General features: G+C 42.6%; 1 protein-coding gene across 4 annotated transcripts in view; it reads left to right on the forward strand.

The window, feature by feature from the left end:
* Positions 1-18,506, forward strand: part of SPATA18 (spermatogenesis associated 18) — a 47,448-nt gene that overhangs the window by 18,830 nt on the left and 10,112 nt on the right. For 2 of the 4 annotated variants that reach the window (XR_002313295.2, XM_020890155.2), the window contains exons 2-9: positions 1,123-1,228; positions 1,361-1,476; positions 3,404-3,510; positions 8,432-8,527; positions 10,666-10,911; positions 12,544-12,862; positions 14,067-14,225; positions 16,395-16,570. Coding sequence is in view for 3 of the 4 variants with exons in the window: in XM_020890155.2 (XP_020745814.2) it covers positions 1,123-1,228; positions 1,361-1,476; positions 3,404-3,510; positions 8,432-8,527; positions 10,666-10,911; positions 12,544-12,862; positions 14,067-14,225; positions 16,395-16,570 (1,325 nt within the window). In the remaining variant the exon portion in view is untranslated. Of the gene's footprint in view, positions 1-1,122; positions 1,229-1,360; positions 1,477-3,403; positions 3,522-8,431; positions 8,528-10,665; positions 10,912-12,543; positions 12,863-14,066; positions 14,226-16,394; positions 16,571-18,506 lie in introns of those variants that run through there. The other 2 variants (XM_020890156.2, XM_020890157.2) reach the window with 2 other exon arrangements.

The following is an 18,506-nucleotide window of genomic DNA, read 5'->3' on the forward strand; positions in this document are numbered from 1 at the left end:
GTTCTGGGGGCAGACTTTCCCCGAGTCCAACTTCTTCTCTCCTAGATTTTGCTTGTTGGAAGCCTTCCCTGACTTTCTCAGACAATGGCTCTTAAATAGGCCTTGTGCTCATCCCTACAGTAAGACTTTGTTCCATTGCAGGGTAACTGTCTACTCTCCTGTCTGCCCAGCTAGTCTGCATCACCATGAAGCCTAGGCCATCTCTTTGGTCTTCTTCTCCATTGTATCCTCCAGCCAGCAATACCTTCTTATTGTTGACAAATAGAGCCCTTTATGCACATACTGAACTTAGGTAGAGGATAAGAGCCAATAATGTGGGTAAATTAGGAGGCAGTGATTTATCTTTTGTTACAAAATGTCTATTTATGAAAGAAGTGTTTGCAGGGTTCCATTGAGTAGGACTTCCCAGGTCTCGCTAGTGCTAAAGAATCTGCCTGTCAATGTAGTAGATGAAAGAGTCTTGATTTGATGCCTGGGTCTGGAAGATCCCCTGGAGGAGGAAATGGCAACCCATTCCAGTATTCTTGCTGAGAGGATCCCATGGACAGAGGACTGGTGGGCCACAGTCCAAGGAGTTGCGAAGAGTTGGACATGGCTGAGTGTCTGGGCACAGCACATTGAGTAGGGAATCAGGGTTATTGCTATTAAAAAAAACCCCACATTTCAATGGCTTAATGCCCACAAACACACACAAAACTTTCTCAATGATGTAACAGTTCAAGTGTTCAGTTAATAGCCTTCTAAATCTTGTGGCTTCACCATCCCTTATGCTCCTGGGGTCCTCTGTTAAGACTTCTGCATTTGGTTGGTAGATGGAGAGAGCGAGAGAAAGAAGACAATCATTCAGGACAGTCACTCATCACTTCCCATCCCAGACCAGAACGGGGTTGCATGGCCGTATCAGTTGCTAGGGAGCCTGGGGGAGGCAGTCTAGCTGGATATCCAGGAGGAGAGGCAAGTGTTTTTGTGAGCACACAGCAGCCTCTGCCCTGGGAGCGTACCAGAGCCAGCTGGTCCTTGTGTAAAGTGATACATGTGTCCGTAAAGTGACATGTGTGTCCACCGTGCAGTGGATCCCAGAAGGATGAAATTGCACTGATGTCTGCCATTCTGGCTTTGCAGGCGAACTCATGTGATCAAAATCTCAATCACTGCCTCGAACTCATTGAGCAAGTTGCCAAAGTGCAGGGGCAACTCTTTGGGATCCTCACTGTAGCAGCCCAAGAAGGTGAGAACGGCCCATGTGTCTCCCTCCGGCTCTCCCCTCTTCGCCCTCTTTTTCTTTTCCCTTCCCTTTGCTCTCTGCCTGGGTGGGTGTGGTTGGCTTTCTCTAGCTCACCTTGTCTGTGGACTCTTCCAGGAGGACATTATGATGGCGTGGAAACAATCAAATCGCGCCTTTTGCCTTGGCTGGAGGCCTCCTTCACAGCTGCTTCCCTGGGAAAACCTGTGGACAGCAAGGTCCCTTCTCTACAGGTAGGGATACTAAAGTGTCGTCCTCGGTGTTCAGCACCTCTTCAGTCTCTGGGAACTCAAACATACATAAGATAAGGCTTTTTACCTAGTGAGGGGCTCGGTTCTAGTTAGGGAACTGAGACATGGGTTGGAAAGGTGAGTTCCTATTTATCATAGTATGTGGCATAATGGATTAAGTTTTCTCTTAAGACAGATCAGTAATAAAATATCAGCCTTGCCTGCTTCCTGGTGGTATGGCTTCAATCAACTCAAGGAGCCTCTGCTTCCTCAGCTATGAAAAGGGCCTGGTGATGGTCTGTATTTGGGACATTGATGTACCCACTCTAGGCATTAAATAGTAACTTTTAAATGACAAGTTAGTCACCCTGACAGGGTACCACGGGGAGGGGAGGTGAGTCATAAGAGAAAGGGATCGTTAAAAGGGGGGCAGCTCAGTATTCTAAAAGAGTAAAATAAAATGAATTACCTAATTGGAAGCTTCTCAGATAAGAAAACTCAATGCTGGTAGACTGATCAAGAGTGTCATCATTTGTGGTTGATGTATCAGTGGTTTCCACACAGCAGTGGTAGTATTTTAACCATTGAGGACGAGGCTGAAAAGAGAACACATGCTTTGCTCAAGGCAGGGGCCCCCAACCTCCAGGATCTAATGCCTGATGATCTGAGGTGGAATCGATGTAATAATAATAGAAATAAAGTGCATGATAAATGTAATGCACTTGAATCATCCTGAAACCACCCCCCACCCCCGGGTCCGTGGGAAAATTATCTGCTATGAAACTGGCCGCTAGAGCCAAACAGGTTGGGGAGCGCTGGTAAGGCACGGGTATCACTGTGTCTGGATAAGCAAGACGTTGGTAACCTTGATTTTCAATGTTTTTCGGATTTATATAAATGTCTTTCAAAAGATGAACCACTTAGATCAGGCTGTGCTCTAAGACCATAGCTGTGTTCTAAGACCTGTTCTAAGACCATGCTGTGCTCTAAGACCATAACTGTGTTCTAAGACCTGTTCTAAGACCAGGCTGTGTTCTAAGACCATAGCTGTGTTCTAAGACCTGTTCTAAGACCATGCTGTGCTCTAAGACCATAACTGTGTTCTAAGACCTGTTCTAAGACCAGGCTGTGTTCTAAGACCATAGCTGTGTTCTAAGACCTGTTCTAAGACCAGGCTGTGCTCTAAGACCGTAGCTGTGTTCTAAGACCAGGCTGTGTTCTAAGACCACAGCTGTGTTCTAAGCAAGAGGGCCTTATGAGGTAGTGGCTGGAGGATTCCTGCTTAGAGATCATGTGACAGAATCCTTGTCCACCTTCTAAGGTCCTAGGTAGATTGCCCAACCTATTAGGTCTCAGTTTCCTCAGCTGCTAAATGGGAACAATGCTTTTGCTTACCTAATAGGGTCATTGTGAGAGTCAAACGTGATAAGCATGGGAAAAAACTTACATGTAGGAAGTGCTCTGTAGATGTCAGTTTTCATTAAAGAAAGTTTTTACATGGGGAAAAAAATGTCTCTTAGATTTTTACCCACTGTAGATATTACTCTGGGTATAAAGATGTAGAATGATACTTCGGTGTCTTTTTAAAAAAATCTGAGGTGTCACTTACCTGCAGTGAAAACCATAGGTTGATGAATTTTGACAAATGGATATATCCTTGTAATTCACATCCCTATTGAGATACAAAACATTTCCATTCCTTCAGCTCATTCCCTTGTGCCACTTCCCAGTTCTCTCCCTCTGCCCTTAGGGCAATCACTCTTCAGAATTTTATCATTCTAGGTTAATTATGCTTGCATGGAAACTTCATGAAAATGAAACAATACATTATGTACCCTTTTGGCTTGATTTCTTTTGTCTAGCGTAATGTTTTTGCTGTGCATGTGGCTTCATGTTTTCAGACTCTGTTTTGATTTGTGTATCATTCCAGGATACATTCGATAAGGACAGACATAAAGAGCCTGGTATTTGGGACATACAACATTTAGATGCTGATTTGAGTGAAACTCGTAATCAACTCAACCAGGTTCAAGACGAGTAAGAGGAATGCAAGTTATCTTCCTTCAAAAAGAATTGCTTATTCTTAATATTTAAGTTTAAAAGGAAAATAGTGGCTCATGTAAAATGTAGATGTTTGCAAATGCGTAACATGATGTGTGTGTGTGAGCTGGGAGTCGGTGTCTCTGAATTCGGTGATGGGATTTCTATATTATGATCCCTAAGACTCTGCCTCCCTTGGCTCCATTCCTGAGGTTCCTCCTCCTTCATAGGCCCACTGTCAGTTCATATGTATAAAAAAGAAAGACTGTAACATGCAAATCTACCTTTGGGAAGGAAAATAAGAAAAGATGCAGACAGGAAAAGAGTGAAAGATCAGGTAAAGAGAAAAAATAAGAGAAAGAGAGAAAAAGTAAAATGAAGCAGTCTGCATCTGTCAGTTAAGGTCTATGTATGCCTGACTAAGAAGCATTCAAGATTTTGGAATAATTTTGAGATACAAAAGTGTAATTTGAAAAAGTTAAGTAATGTCAGGCAATAACAGACCTCAGATGTATGCTGTGTGCAAAGCCAGGGTAGCAAGCTCAAGGAATCACTGCAATGAAAATTGCAAACTCTGGGTTTGTACTTGAGGGAGATAGACAAATGTGATGCAACTGCTTTCAACTTATCTAACAAAAATCCATCAAAAGGTATTTCTCTCACCGCAGCATTGCTCCATAGCTGACCTGCAGAGGGCAGCAAAGGATTCTTTTGTCACTAGTTAGGGCTTATGAAAAGAATAAAGAATCTGCCTACAATGCAGAAGATTGGGTTCGATCCCTGGGACTGGAAGATACTCTGGAGAAGGGAATGGCAGTCCTCTCCAGTATTCTTGCCTGGAGAATCCCATGGACAGAGGAGCCTGGCGGGCTACAGTTCGTGGGGTTGCAGAGTCGAACACGACTGAGCGACTAACACACTACACAGGGCTTATGATGGAATACCGTGTGGCCTTCTGGCTTGTTCTCTGCTGAGATTTCCTTCTAAAGAAAACATCTCTATTGATCAATTGATTTAGTTTTTCCCAATTATAAAACTTATACACATTTCCTTCTCAAGATACATATAATAAGAGTACAAAGGTGAAAATCATCTATTAGTTTATGCCTATTAGCATTTTTTGCATATTTTACTCTAGATATTTTTCCTTTCACACACACACACAGAGAGTTACCTCCCCACACACTTGTTTTTCCAATTGGAACCATTGTCAGCAGTTTTATAGCTGCAGCAGTCAAAATTTACAAATGTAATGTGCACAATGCATAAATTCCTTTGAATTTCTATGACTTAATTCAACTAGTGTCAACTAATTTGGAGAGGGGTAAGGAGGAGCCTTAATGCTGCCACTTCTTTTCTGGTTTATCGCAGTTCTTTTTGTGTAAATCTTCAGTTAATTCCAAGTTCGGACTTCTGTTAGGGGCTGTGTTTGCCCTCTCAAGGGGTCTCACTGTCCTCTTCCCTCCTTAGGCGGCTGTCCAGGGGTGGAGGGATGCGTTCGTGCTCTCCTGGTGCTGGAGGAGAGGGGCTCTGGGTCTTCTGCTTCCCTCTGGCTTCTTGCTGCCTTGGTTCTGCCTGGGCACTAGAGTTTTGTGCTGATGGATGCTGAGTTGTGGCTTGTTGGTTAGGCTTCCTGGGGCATTTGATGGCCCCTGCTGCTGCCTCTGGTTATGAGGCAAATCTTTGTGACCTTTCTGGTTCTTGACTTCAGGCAGCAACCGTAGGAGCCAGGAATTCCTACCTCCCTCTCTTGTCACCATAGTTGTGTAGTTACCCATAAGAGGTATCATGGACCAAAAGCTATGACTGCGTGAACTTTTTTAAAAAAGTGTTTATCTGGAAATAGTGTCAAATACAGAAAATTTGCAAGAATAATACTAAAAACAGCCATGTACCCTTTCATATGCCTTCTGCCCTGTTTACTTTAGCAATTGTACTTATGCTCCATCTGTGTGTACACTCCCGTCCCCCATTTGAAAGTTGCGCACAGTAAAGTGCTTCTTTTTTCCCCTAAATGTCCTACTTTTGTTTTGGTTTAACCCATTTGAGGTTCATATTCTATTTCTCAAGGCATCAGAAATGATGGAGGCTGTTCTATGGTAGCCAGCTCTCTCCTCCACTGTTCCACTTCCCTGTCTCTCAATCCAGGATGCTCTCTACTGTGGAATGAAGGGCCCATCCAAGGAGGTTCCCAGGTCTAACCTTGTGGAGTCCAGTTTGGGTGTGTCTCAGTTCCAGAGGAGCCTGTTCCAATAGAAAGGGGACAGGTCTGCCCAGGTTTGATGAGCTCTAGACAAGGGAAGACCACTAGATTTTATGCTGGGGCTCTGGTTAGAAGCCTCACGTGTTCTCACTTCCCATGTCCAGTCTATTAGAGGACCCAGTGGCATCTGCCCCCTAAACATCTCTTGCACACGCTCCTTTCTAGACTGCCTATGCGGCTCTCAGTCACTCCTCCGCAGGCGCTCGCCTCTAACACTTGCCTTCCACCTGGCTGCCCTGGGTCTGTTCTTGCTCTGCTACCATCCATTTTCCACACAGGAAATAGAGATATATTTTTATTATAGCAAGTAACTCCCCCACATACAGCTTAAAGCCTCTTAGTCACCCCTTTTTGTACTTAGAAAAAAAATTCTAAATTCCTTCTCAGAGCTCTCCCAGCCCTGTGTGATCTGACCCTCCCTCTCGCTCCATCCTCATCTCACACCAGGCTCCCCTCACCCAGGCTTCCCTCTGCTTCCTCACCTCGCAGGCCTTGCCTGTGTCCTTTCAGAAAAGCAGAAGTCTTCTGCTGGTTCTTTGCAAGACTAGCTTTTTCTTGTCTTCCAGGTCTCAGCTTAAATGTGACTTAAATGCTCCAGAGGGTTACCGTCCTGTATCACTGTTCTGACACTTGTATATTCAGCACCCAGCATCGTGCCGGCACATAATAAATTCTCAGTAATTTGCTCAATGAATGAATAAATCTATAACGAAAAATAAATATGTTAGCCTGTTTAAAACAATGCTTGTCACATGAAATGTACCCCCTTTCTTCTTTCTGTATATCATCCAAGGGGGCCAAATTAGCCCTCTTGCCCCTTTTGTTCGTATGCATATTAGCTCACACACGTGGGCCGGGTCTTTTTAAATTGAAGTGTAGTTGATCTACAGTGTCGTGTTGGTTCCTGCTGTGTTCCGGTGTGATTCAGTTACACACACACACACACACACACGCATTCGTTAACACGCTCTTTTCCGTTTTGGTTAATCACAGAATATCAACTGTAAGCCCCTGTGCTGCACAGTAGGAGCTTGCTGTTTGTCGGTTCTGTATACAGCAGTTTGCACCTGCCAACCCGACTAGACCTCCCTCCCCCACCCTCTTTCCTATGCCTTGTCTTGAGACAAAAAGCAAAAAAAGCAAACGAAAAATCATTACTGTTCCTACTCTTCTCCCTTTCTTGGTCTACTTTCTTCTTTTAATATTCCACAATTTTCTCTTGGTGAAAGTGTTCATTTTCCCATATATACTTTAAAAAATCTATAACATATTCACATTTAAATTAAATCATAGTAATTTCCTTTTAACTGCCAACATCCCTATTATGAAGTTATTGCTACTTTGGTGTTAGTTTAGACTTTAGGCATTTCATTGTTTCACTCATTCATTTTTTTTTTTTTAATCTACTATATGACAGGCACTGTTTAACATGCTAGGGATAAAGAGATCAATAAAATAGACTCTTTGCCTTTCAATAGTTCACAGTTTGTTTGTAATGAGATTATAGAAGTGAACAACTGTGGGAAGAGCTCAGAAGGGGAGACAAACTGCCTGAGTTAGACCTGGCCTTTGGAGAGGTATTCATGGATGAGTGGGCGTTTGTTGGAGGAGAAGGATGTAAGATGGGATTTGGGGAGACTCGCACCACTTCTTCAATTTCCTCATTGCCTGGGACCAGTGGGGACTTGATAGGAATCTAGCTAGCCCATTATTTCTCAGTCTGCCTCGCAGTATAGGGGAGGCCAGAGTTTGAACTTCCATTCTTCTGCCCCAGTGTAAGGGGGAAGACTGGTGTAAATTTGGATAGCAGTTGCAATCTCTTGTTCCCAGAACTACTGTGATGAAAGAGACAGGGTGTTCCAGGGATGTAGGGTCAGAGATGTCCGGAAACCTTTGCTATGATCTGTCGCTGTACGAGGATAGCTTCACTGAGAACCATTGGTCCTTGTCCAGTGGCATCCATCGCATTCTCATTTCCTTTAATTTAGACCTAAAGAAACAGTATGATTTATTATGATTTGCCTACAATGAGAGGAGTCTTTGAAACTAACAATGACCAAACTAGGTTGAAAATGCAAGAAAATTGTGCTCAATTAGTGGTGGAAGTCAGAGGCAGGAACACATGAGATACTTGGTAGGTGAGTGTAATTGTGAAAGACTTTCTTTATAGGTCGGCAAATAATTTTTTTATATTTAGTAAGTCCAGGAAAAATTAAGTCAAATACAATGCTACAGTGCAAAATAATAAGAATAGGTATTAATATATTACAGAAAAATGGAGATTTTATTGAGAGAAGCAACCTGGGGATTTGGTGTAATTAGAGAAGATGAATTAGGAGGGTGAGATGAAGAGATTGAACAAGTTTCTTTGTACTTTACATTCTAATATCGGTAATTATTATGTCGTCTTGTAGGGGTAGTAGCACTGAGATTTCTTTGTGTTTGACATTGAGGAAAGATGATAGCATGTTTTTGCATACCATTGTGCCATAATATTTGTAATATCATCTGATTGAATGCAGATGTCTTATAATTTGTTCTTGTTTATGTTGAATTTATAGCGTATGGCAAAAGTTCCCCAGAGAAACTATGCCTTAATTTAAAAAGTCTGCTAGTTTTGGAAAGTCTGTCTTTAGTTACTGATTTCTCTTACAGTATGGCTGAGACTGAAAAGACTCTTGAAGAACCCAAGAACAGATCTGCCATATCCCTTTTGGCTGCAGAAGAGGAAATAAATCAGCTGAAAAAGCAGTAAGAAAAAAAAATGCCAGGATTATTGCAGGCTGCTAATTAATCTTTGAATTAGCTTTTTTGGTGCTCCATGACAATACAAAAGAATCTGTCCACAAAGAGGAGAGGCAGCAACATTTTTATTAATATTTTATATACTTTTCTTATTACGAAAGCAGTCAGTTCAGTTCAGTTCACTCTCTCAGTCATGTCTGACTCTTTGTGACCTCATGGTCTGAAGCATGCCAGGCTTCCCTGTCCATCACCAACTCCCAGAGTTTACTCAAACTCATGTCCATTGAGTCAGTGATGCCATCCAACCCTCTGTTGTCCCCTTTTCTTCCCACCTTCAATCTTTCCCAGCATCAGGGTCTTTTCAGATGAGTCAGTTCTTCACATCAGATGGCCAAAGTATTGGAGTTTCAGCTTCAGCATCAGTCCTTCCAATGAATATTCAGGACTGATTTCCTTTAGGTTGGACTGGTTGGATCTCCTTGCAGTCCAAGGGACTCTCAAGAGTCTTGAGAAGTCCACAGTTCAGAAGCATCAATTCTTTGGTGCTCAGCTTTCTTTATAGTCCAACTCTCATATCCATACATGACCACTGGAAAAACCGTAGCTTTGACTAGATGGACCTTTGTTGGCAGTGCATCTCTGCTTTTTAGTATGCTGTGTAGGTTGGTCATAGCTTTTCTTCCAAGGAGCAGTGGTCTTTTAATTTCATGGCTGCAGTCACCATCTGCAGTGATTTTGGAGCCCAGGAAAGTAAAGTCTGTCACTGTTTTCCATTGTTTCCCCATCTATTTGCCTATCTACTATAGAAAATCTTCAAAACATAGTAGAAAGGAACCAAAAACCTCTCATAATTCCAGAGCCAGTTCATCTGTCACCATCGGATATTTCTTCCAATTAGTTCATTAAAAATAAAGACAACAAAATATATATGAGTTGTGGACCTCATTTTTTCATTTAATATTTTTCTCTATTACCAAGAAAAAATAAAGCAGAGCTTAGTTTTAAATAGATACATCATATTTCCTCATTTGAGTATTTCCCTAATATTAAATATTTACTTTGATGCCAATTTTCAACATTAGAAATAATTTTTTGGTGGCAAATCTTAGTTTAAATTTCAGATTGTTAGTCTCTAAAGATAAATTTCTAGAAGGGGAAAATAAACACTGATCCTTTAAAGGTTATACCTTTTTAAATCTTAACTTTGATTTCCCCCCCAAAAGAGCAGTAGTAAGATACATATATACACATTTCTATGTTTTCATACATGTTCCAATTGTTCTGATTTCTTTAGGAACACCCATACATTTTAACTTGCAGCACTGCTCTGTCTTCCACTTCTAACTCCCCTCTCATCATCATTTCAGTCTCTTATTTTTCTAGCTGATAAAGCTTCTCAAATTCTTTATCTCCTATTACTCAACAATTCTTATAGCACCTACTCTGTTCTTCACGGTTTCTAGGGCAGCGTTTAATTCTGCTACTGCATTTTCAGCTCCTCTGTATCCTTCTTAATCTTACCCCTTCCCTTTTCTTCTCACACCATTGTCCTTTTCATCACATTGTGTTATCTCCTTATGACTTTTTCTCCCTGGTATGATGGTCACACCTCTTTGTGTGTACTGAGGATGCCCATTTTATTTCTAAAGCTTTGCTCCTTTCCGTAATATATTATTTTTATAGGTCCACACATCTGCTTAGTGTTGTGGGTGTTATTCAATTTCCAGTGAAGTCCCCCACACCTCCCACATTCTGAACACTAGTGAGAATAGATCACGTCTTGACCAGCTTCTGGAGTAGGTTTTGGAGGTCACTTCTTCCAGAGTTTTGTGCAGTGAAGCCATCCAATATAGAATAGGATGACTCTGCATTGCCTCTGCAAGGATTTCATGACTCTGCCCACAGCTTTGGCTAGAAGATTTGCACACCTATCTTTTCTTCAGGAGCTTTCCCATGCAAGCCGCAGACACGGTGTGGTTCCCTACCCTGGCAATTCTGTTAATTTGTTCTTGTTCCTATTTCCATGAGTTTTCCAAGGCAATAATGCCACACTAAATAGAGTAGCCTCCTTAAGTATGCCAATTGCAGTTTATCACCTTTCCTCCATCTCTACCTCTCTCTTTCAAACCTTTGTTTCTGTTCAGGCTTAAATCTCTTCAAGCCCAGGAAGAATCCCGCCACAGAAACTCAGATCGAAGGAGATCAGAGAAGCGGGGCTCCGAGCGGAGGAGAGTGGAGCTGCGGGGCTCGGAGCAGTGGGTCTCTGACCTGGACAAGCGGAGCGCAGACAAGCGGAACGCAGAAGCCGTGTGCGATTATGAGAAACAGCTCCGAACGCTGAAGGACGAGATAGCTGTTCTGTCTGCTGAAAAATCTGTACTCCAAGGAAGGTCTGACAAACTCTCGCTGATCTTTTCATTTCAGCCCCTTTTTGCCAAGTTAGTGATCAAAGCCCGGCTCGGTAAAGGAAAAAAACAAAAGTAAAATGATATCCTGAACCCAAACCCCAACAGTATGGAAAATTTTGAACTGTAGAAGGCTGGTTTCTCTAACTGCTCCCTTCCAGAGAGAAAATACCTCCTGGATTTACAATACTTGGGCACTAATTAATTTCAGACTGACACCGAAACTTACAGAACGGAACTGAGATGTGCAAAAGAAAGTTTGTGGCTTGAAACCAGATTTGAGTGCCTATAATGCAAAAGGCAGTACTCGTGTTGAAACACTTGATACCTGTGTTGAAACACTGTTCATGATAGGAGGGTCCTGTTCTCTGAGTCCTAGGAGTCCTCTCTCCAGAGATGACCCAGTGTCACTTTACTGCCAGGCATTTCCTTTTTACATCTCATTTTGTCAGGTGGGGTATGTAGGTAAGGGAACGTGAAATTGCCTTCTACTGATGGACAAAATGTTAAGACAGGTCATTCAGTGTTAAGTGAGGTCAAAGCAGGATGTTTCTCTGCCTTTTCTTGTGCTCACACTTCCCTCTTCCCTGCCAGCCCCGCAGGGTGCCCAGATTCAGGCTAACATCAAAGCCACGCCTACCCCAGCTCTCCATTTCCCTCTATGTCGCCTTAATCTTTCATTCTGGGGAATCGCTCCATCAGTGTGGAGCAGGTGCCAGCTTGTACTAGCTCCTGGGGACTGATTCTGTGCATTTCTACCTAGCTCCAGGTTCAGGGACATCACATGAATAGTTTGAAATTGCCTGTGGTGAGAGTGCTTGTTGCACTGGGGAAATTGGCAAACACGATAAATGAGGGCTCCACCCACCTCCACCTTCCACCTTCAGAGAGGCTGCCTTGCATTGCTTTTTGCCCCACCTTTTGCCCATAGTTCCTTCTACAAAACTTTCCCTTAGGATTAGCTTTTCTGATCATTTATTATGTACTTGGTAGCAATATATAATACCTTTCACTGACACAATGCTTTCGATTCACCAAGTACCTCCCCATATTCTTCCAACCCCCACCACCATCCTAAAATAGGGCACAAATTATGTAGGTGAAAATGGAGGGTCTGGAGAGGAGACATGACTGCAAATGGTTTCACTGTTATAGAAGGAGAACACGTTTTCTTTCTCACTGTTCAATCTGTTTATCTCATTTTATACCAGAAAGCTCAGTGATGTGTCAGTCGCCGGAGGTCAGGGCAGGAAATCTGACTTCTTTAACTCTGGCTCTTGCTAGCTGTGTTACTCTAGGACAGCCCTCATAGCATTTATGAGCCTCAACCTCCTCATCTGTAAAATGGCCAGCAATCACTGCTGACCTTACCTGGCTATTTGGAGGGTAAACTGATGTGCTGAGTGAGTGAAAGTGAGTTATAAATTCTAATGCATCAGGCAAATATAGAGTACTGTTTTTCCTTTGTGGAGACACAGTGCCTCTCACAGGGAGCTGCTCTCCTTGCCTCTGCCTCCGGTGGCTTCTGGTTTCTGGGGAGAGAAGCAGCTGGAGTGTAGGAACAAAAGGGAGGGGGGAATCGGAGCGCTTCCCTGCCTGATTCTGGTTCACCAACAGGCCCGCCAGGAGCCGGTCTCCCAGCCCTGCCCCTTGCAGCCGCAGTCACAGCCGCAGCCACAGCCGCAGTCACAGCCACAGCCGCAGTCACAGCCACAGCCGCAGTCACAGCCGAAGCAGATCGGCCAGCCCCTCCTCTGCCAAGGCCAGGACCCCGTCCCCGAATCGCGCCAAACTGTCCAGCGTGGCGCGCAAAGCCGCCCTGCTCTCCCGGTTCAGCGATGCCTACTCCCAGGGCCGCCTGGATGCGCAGTGCCTGCTGCGGCGCTGTATCGACAAGGCCGAGACGGTGCAGCGCATCATCTACATCGCGACCGTGGTGCGTGAGCCCCGCCGTGGGTCGCTGCGCTTCCGTGGTTCCCGTTCCCGGGCAGAGCGGGCGGGAAACCTGGGTAACCGCAACAGGACGCTCCAGAAGTGCCTGAGGTCACTGAAGCGGGGTGGGCTTCCGCTTCCTCCCTCCCTCCCTTCCTCTTTCCCCTCTTCTGTTCTTTCTTTTTCTCTCCTTCCTTCTTACTCTCCTTCCATCCACCTATTACAAATATTTGCGATGAATTATTTTTCACACTAAGTAACCTTTTCTTAAGGGCTTCCCTGGTGGTTCAGTGGTCAAGAGCCCGCCTTCCAATGCAGGTTTGATCTCTGGGTAGGGAGGATCCCCTGGAGAAGGAAATGCCAACTCACTCCAGTATTCTTGCCTGGGAAATCCCATGGACAGAGGAACCTGGGGCGGGGCGGCCGGGGAGAAGGGGTGCTACAGCCCATGGGGTTGCAAAAGAGTTGGACACAACTTAGCGACTAAACAACAAAAACAAACATTTGATTGGTTATCTTCCATTCTTAGAAAAATCATAAAGCCCTGAATATTTTAACTCTTTTTTTTAATGTAACGAAGAGCAGTTACTGAAATTGCTAATATAACAGCTATTTGAATATGGAAAATTAAGGAGTGCTTATATATAATCTTCAGTTCTATGGGTACCATATTGAGAAACTAAGAGCTTGTTATGAGAACAAATATTACAAAACAAAACAAAATATTGGTGTAAGAGAAGAATTACCAGAATATTTTGAATTTTATCCTATGTTTATTATATATTAGGAGTCAGCAAACTATGACATAATTTTCTCTTATTTCTTGACCACTAATATGATCATGTTGTGGGGACAAAGCATCAACTGGCATACTTCAAGTATTTATGTAACCACAGGTGATTTTATTTCCTTGAATGCCTGCCTTGTCCTGATTCTTGAAATCAGGGTTATCAGAACAATGATCAACTATCTCAAAATTAGTGAATATAGGTAATCTAATAGATGATGGATAGAACATGTATTTACTCACTTTCCAAAATTTAGTTGTGTATTTTTTCCCAGATTAAAAATAGTTTTGACTGCTGGGTTTAGTTTTCAGAAGTCCAATATGATGCTGAATTTTTTGGGGTATTCTTTCTTTGTTCCTTGCTTTGGACCTCTTTACTCCTCTCCTCCCACCAAATACATTGGCTGTATTTTATGTGCAGGAGGCGTTCCATGTGGCCAAAATGGCATTCAGACACTTCAAGATCCGCGTGAGGAAATCACTGACACCATCTTGCGCAGGGTCAAATGACTTTGAGGATGCTGTCTCGGATTATATCATCTGTCATCTTGATCTATATGATTCCCAAAGCAGTGTTAATGTAAGTGTTGGGTCTTTTATTGGGACTGGTTTGCTACAGCTGCTGCATTGAATGCTAATAACTGAGAAATCCATCCAGTGCTTACTGTCACTTCTGATAGCTTATGGTGAACGATGTCAGATTTGTGATCTCTGAAGAAGATTTAACTTTGGGACCAGGGACCAGGCTTGATCACTCAAGAACTTTTGTGCAGCAGAGTTTTATTAAAGTATGAAAACGGACAGAGAAAGCTTCTGACATAGACATCAGAAGGGGGATGAAGAGTGCCCTCCTCGCTAGTCTTAGCAAGGCCTTATATACTTTTATCAGACCCACTCCCACAACATGCATCTTAAATTGGTTTTTCCAGTTGTCATGCGTGGATGTGAGAGTTGGACTATAAAGAAAGCTGAATACGGAAGAATTGATGCTTTTGAACTGTGGTGTTGGAGAAGATCTTGAGAGTTCTTTGAACTGCAAAGAGATCCAACCGTCCATCCTAAAGCAGATCAGTCCTGAATATTCATTGGAAGGACTAATTCTGAAGCCGAAACTCCAATATTTTGGTCACCTGATAAGAAAAACTGACTCATTTTAAAAGACCCTGATGCTGGGAAAGATTGAGGGCAGAAGGAGAAGGGGACGACATAGGATGAGATGGTTGGATGGCATCACTGACTCAATGGACAGGAGTTTGAGCAAGCTCCAGGAGTTGGTGATGGACAGGGAGGCCTGGCGTGCTGCAGTCCATGGGGTTGCAAGGAGTCGGACATGAGTGAGCGACTGAACTGAACTGAACTGAACTGAACCAGACCCACTCCCACAGTATACAAGTTTTAAGATAACAAGATTAGTAAGGAGGTTCTTGTTAAGGAGAAACATATCCTTGAGCAAGATACATTGTTATATTGACTAAGACCAAGCAATGTAGAAAAAAATGTTTGTCCTTTTCTCCTCCTGGAGAGCCTTGGACCCCTTGCTCCTCCTCGGGAGCCCCAGACTTCTTACCAACCTGCCTAGGGATTGACTCTCTCACTTCTACGAACATAATGGAAGAGCAGGAGTGAGCAGCATCCAATGTACTCCATAGAACCAGTCATTATTGGCTGTTTCTTTCTTAGACATTTTATGAGGAAACTATTTTGAGCTTTGTAGTTCTATTCTTCAGACAGGTCCTTAAGGTTGGAAGACAGGATATCATAGTGGTTAAGAGCAATGATTTTGGGAAAGATACTTATGGATTTGCATCCTGGCTCTGCCACTTACTAGCTGTGTGACCTTGCACATTTACTTAACTTTCCCTGGTGGCTCAGATGGAAAGCGTCTGCCTACAGTGCAGGAGACCCGGGTTCAATCCCTGGGTTGGGAAGACCTGGAGAAGGAAATGGCAACCCACTCCAGTATTCTTGTCTGGAAAATCCCACGGACGGAGGAGCCTGGTAGACTACAGTCCATGGTGTTGCAGAGTCGGGCATCACTGAGCGACTTCACTTTCACTTTCTGTACTTAGATTTTCTAATCCTTAAGTGGGAGCAACAATGGTCATGACCCCACAGAGTTTGTGAGAGGATTAAATGAAAGGAAGCAGGTAATTTTCTCAGCAAAAAAACCTCTCAATAAGAGCAAGGTTATAATTGTTGGGCTTCCCATGTGGCTCAGTGGAAACTCTGCCTGCCAATGCAGGAGTTGTGGGTTCTGTCCCTGGGCTAGGAAGTTCCCCTGGAGAAGGAAATGGGAACCCACTCCAGTATTCTTGCCTGAAAAATCCCATGGCAGGCTACAGTCCATGGGTCTCAAAGAGTCAGACACGACTAAGTGACTGAGCCTGAGAGATTATAATTGGTATTATTATAGATTATGAACAAGGAAGAGTTTTGTGCTGGCAATCATATAACTTGCCCAGAATAGAAAAATAGTAGGAAATAATAAATAAAAGCTATTAAGAGTTTTTACTTTAGTTTTTTTGGGAAGACTTCCTTGGCCTTTAGTATGTCATTTGTTCTCTGTCATCTTTCCTCCTCCTCTGTTAGGGAGTCTTCCTCCTTTCAGCACACGCACTTCTTTTCTAGTTTACCTTATTTTCACTCCTGTGCTCCTTTCCCACCTCCCATCAGTCATCACGTCCTTAGGGGTTGTCAGTGTATCTTTCGCAGGTTGGTAACAAGACGATGCCATCTTTTTGTTTTTCAGGATGTGATCCGAGCCATGAATGTCAATCCCAAGATTTCATTCCCTCCTGAAGTTGACTTTTGCCTCCTCAGTAACTTCATCCAGGAGATATGTTGCATTGCCTTTGCAATGCAGACTTTAGAACCACCCCTAGATATTGCATTTGGGGCCGATGGAGAAATTTTCAATGATTGCAGGTAAGAGACATAGAAGCAGAAGCTAAGGGATTCTTTATAAATAAATGATATTGTCTTTATTTCCTGGGAACAATTTAGGGAAAAGAACTCTGGGTGGGGAAATCCCCAGACATTACGTGATTTCCAAGCCCTGCCATGTACTCTGAACTACAGTGGGGGGACTCTCCTGGGGTCATTTTCCTTCTTGGTCAAATGTGATTCAGAGGGGACCTTATGATTCCCATTGAGTGTATTGGTTCTGGGGAGAACTAAGGAGCACCTGGGCTCTGGAACACTTTAAAAGAAAAGTGCTATATAAATACACACGTGTATTACTTTTTATTGTCTTAAAATTTTTATTGAGATATAATTGACATTTAATGTCATATGAGTTTCATGTCTACAACATGATTCTATATTTTTATATATTGTGAAATGATTACCATGAAAAGTCTACTTAGCATCTGTTACCATACATAGTTACAAAAATTTGTTTCTTGCAATGAGAACTTTTAAGATCTATTCTCTAAGCACCTTTCAAATTTGCATACAGTATTACTAACTATATTGTTAACAACTGTGCCTCTGCGTGACTTATTCTGTAGCTGAAAGTGTGCCCCTTTTGTGACCTCTCTAGCCCGGTTTGCACACCCCCTACCTCTGACAACCACTGATCTGTCCTTTGTACCTGTGAGCTTGGTTTTTGTTTGTTTTAGATTCCACTATAAGTAAGATTGTATGATATTTGTCTTTCTCTGTCTGACTTATTTCATAATGTCTTCTAGGTCCATCCATGTTGTCTCAATTGACAAGCTTTCATTCTCTTTCTATAGCTAAATAGTATACCATTGTGTATATACTACAACTTCTTTAACCATGAATTCATCATTGAACACTTAAGTGTCTATCTTGGCTATTGTAAATAATACTGCAGTGAACATGGGGGTGCATATATCTTTTCAAGTTAGAGCTTAGTTTTCTTTGGATAAATACCTAGAAGTGGAATTCCTGGATCATACGGTAATTCTGCTTTCAATTTTTTGAGAAACCTCCATATAGTTTTTCTTTTTTCCTTCTTTTTTTATCGTATAGTTTTTCATAACGGCTATACCAATTTACATTCCCATCAAGGCACAAGGGTTCCTTTTCTCCACATCCTTGCCAGCACTTCTTATCTTTTTGATAACAACTCTTCTAACAGGTGTGAGGTGATAGCTCATTGTGATTTCGATTTCTCTGTCATTAATGGTGTTGAACATCTTTCCATATATCTGTTGGCCATCTGTATATCTTCCTCAGAAAAATGTCCATTCAGATCCTTTGCCTAACTGACTGCTGAGAAGTATTCACCCATTTTGGTGTGTGGAATCTGCTCATTTCACAGACCTCTGGCAGGCCTGCTGCTTATATACATACCTGCTGTAACGTGCTGTCTCTTGGGGCACTGTGGCCCGTTCTCCTGGATGGCTGTGAGCTCAGACTGGAGTTCCTAATAATGACTGAATTTATTTGGTTCTACCCTAGGGTTTTACAGAACAAGACTAAACCTTTTTTTCTTTGTTTGTTTTTATTCTTACCCTGATAGCCTTTCACACATTTGAAATCAATTACTCATCCTTCTCCAGCCTCATGGTTTTAGATTTTTTTCATTTGAAGGGATTTTTGAGACTTCACATTTAGACTGGTTTTCTTGGTTTGTGCTCCATGTTTGTCTGAGTATTCCTTTAAAAAAAAAGTGTCCACACTTACATATATACATGGAATATTGCTCAGTCATAAAAAGGAACACATTTGAGTCAGTTCTAAAGAGGTGGATGAATCTAGAGCCTGTTATACAGTGAAGTAAGTCAGAAAAAGAAAAGCAAATACCATACACTCATGCATATATATGGGATCTAGAAAGATGGCACTGATGAACCTATTTGCAAGGCAGCAGTGGAGATGCAGACATGAACAG

Source organism: Odocoileus virginianus, chromosome 29, assembly GCF_023699985.2.
Source record: "Odocoileus virginianus isolate 20LAN1187 ecotype Illinois chromosome 29, Ovbor_1.2, whole genome shotgun sequence".
Lineage (NCBI taxonomy): Eukaryota > Metazoa > Chordata > Mammalia > Artiodactyla > Cervidae > Odocoileus > Odocoileus virginianus.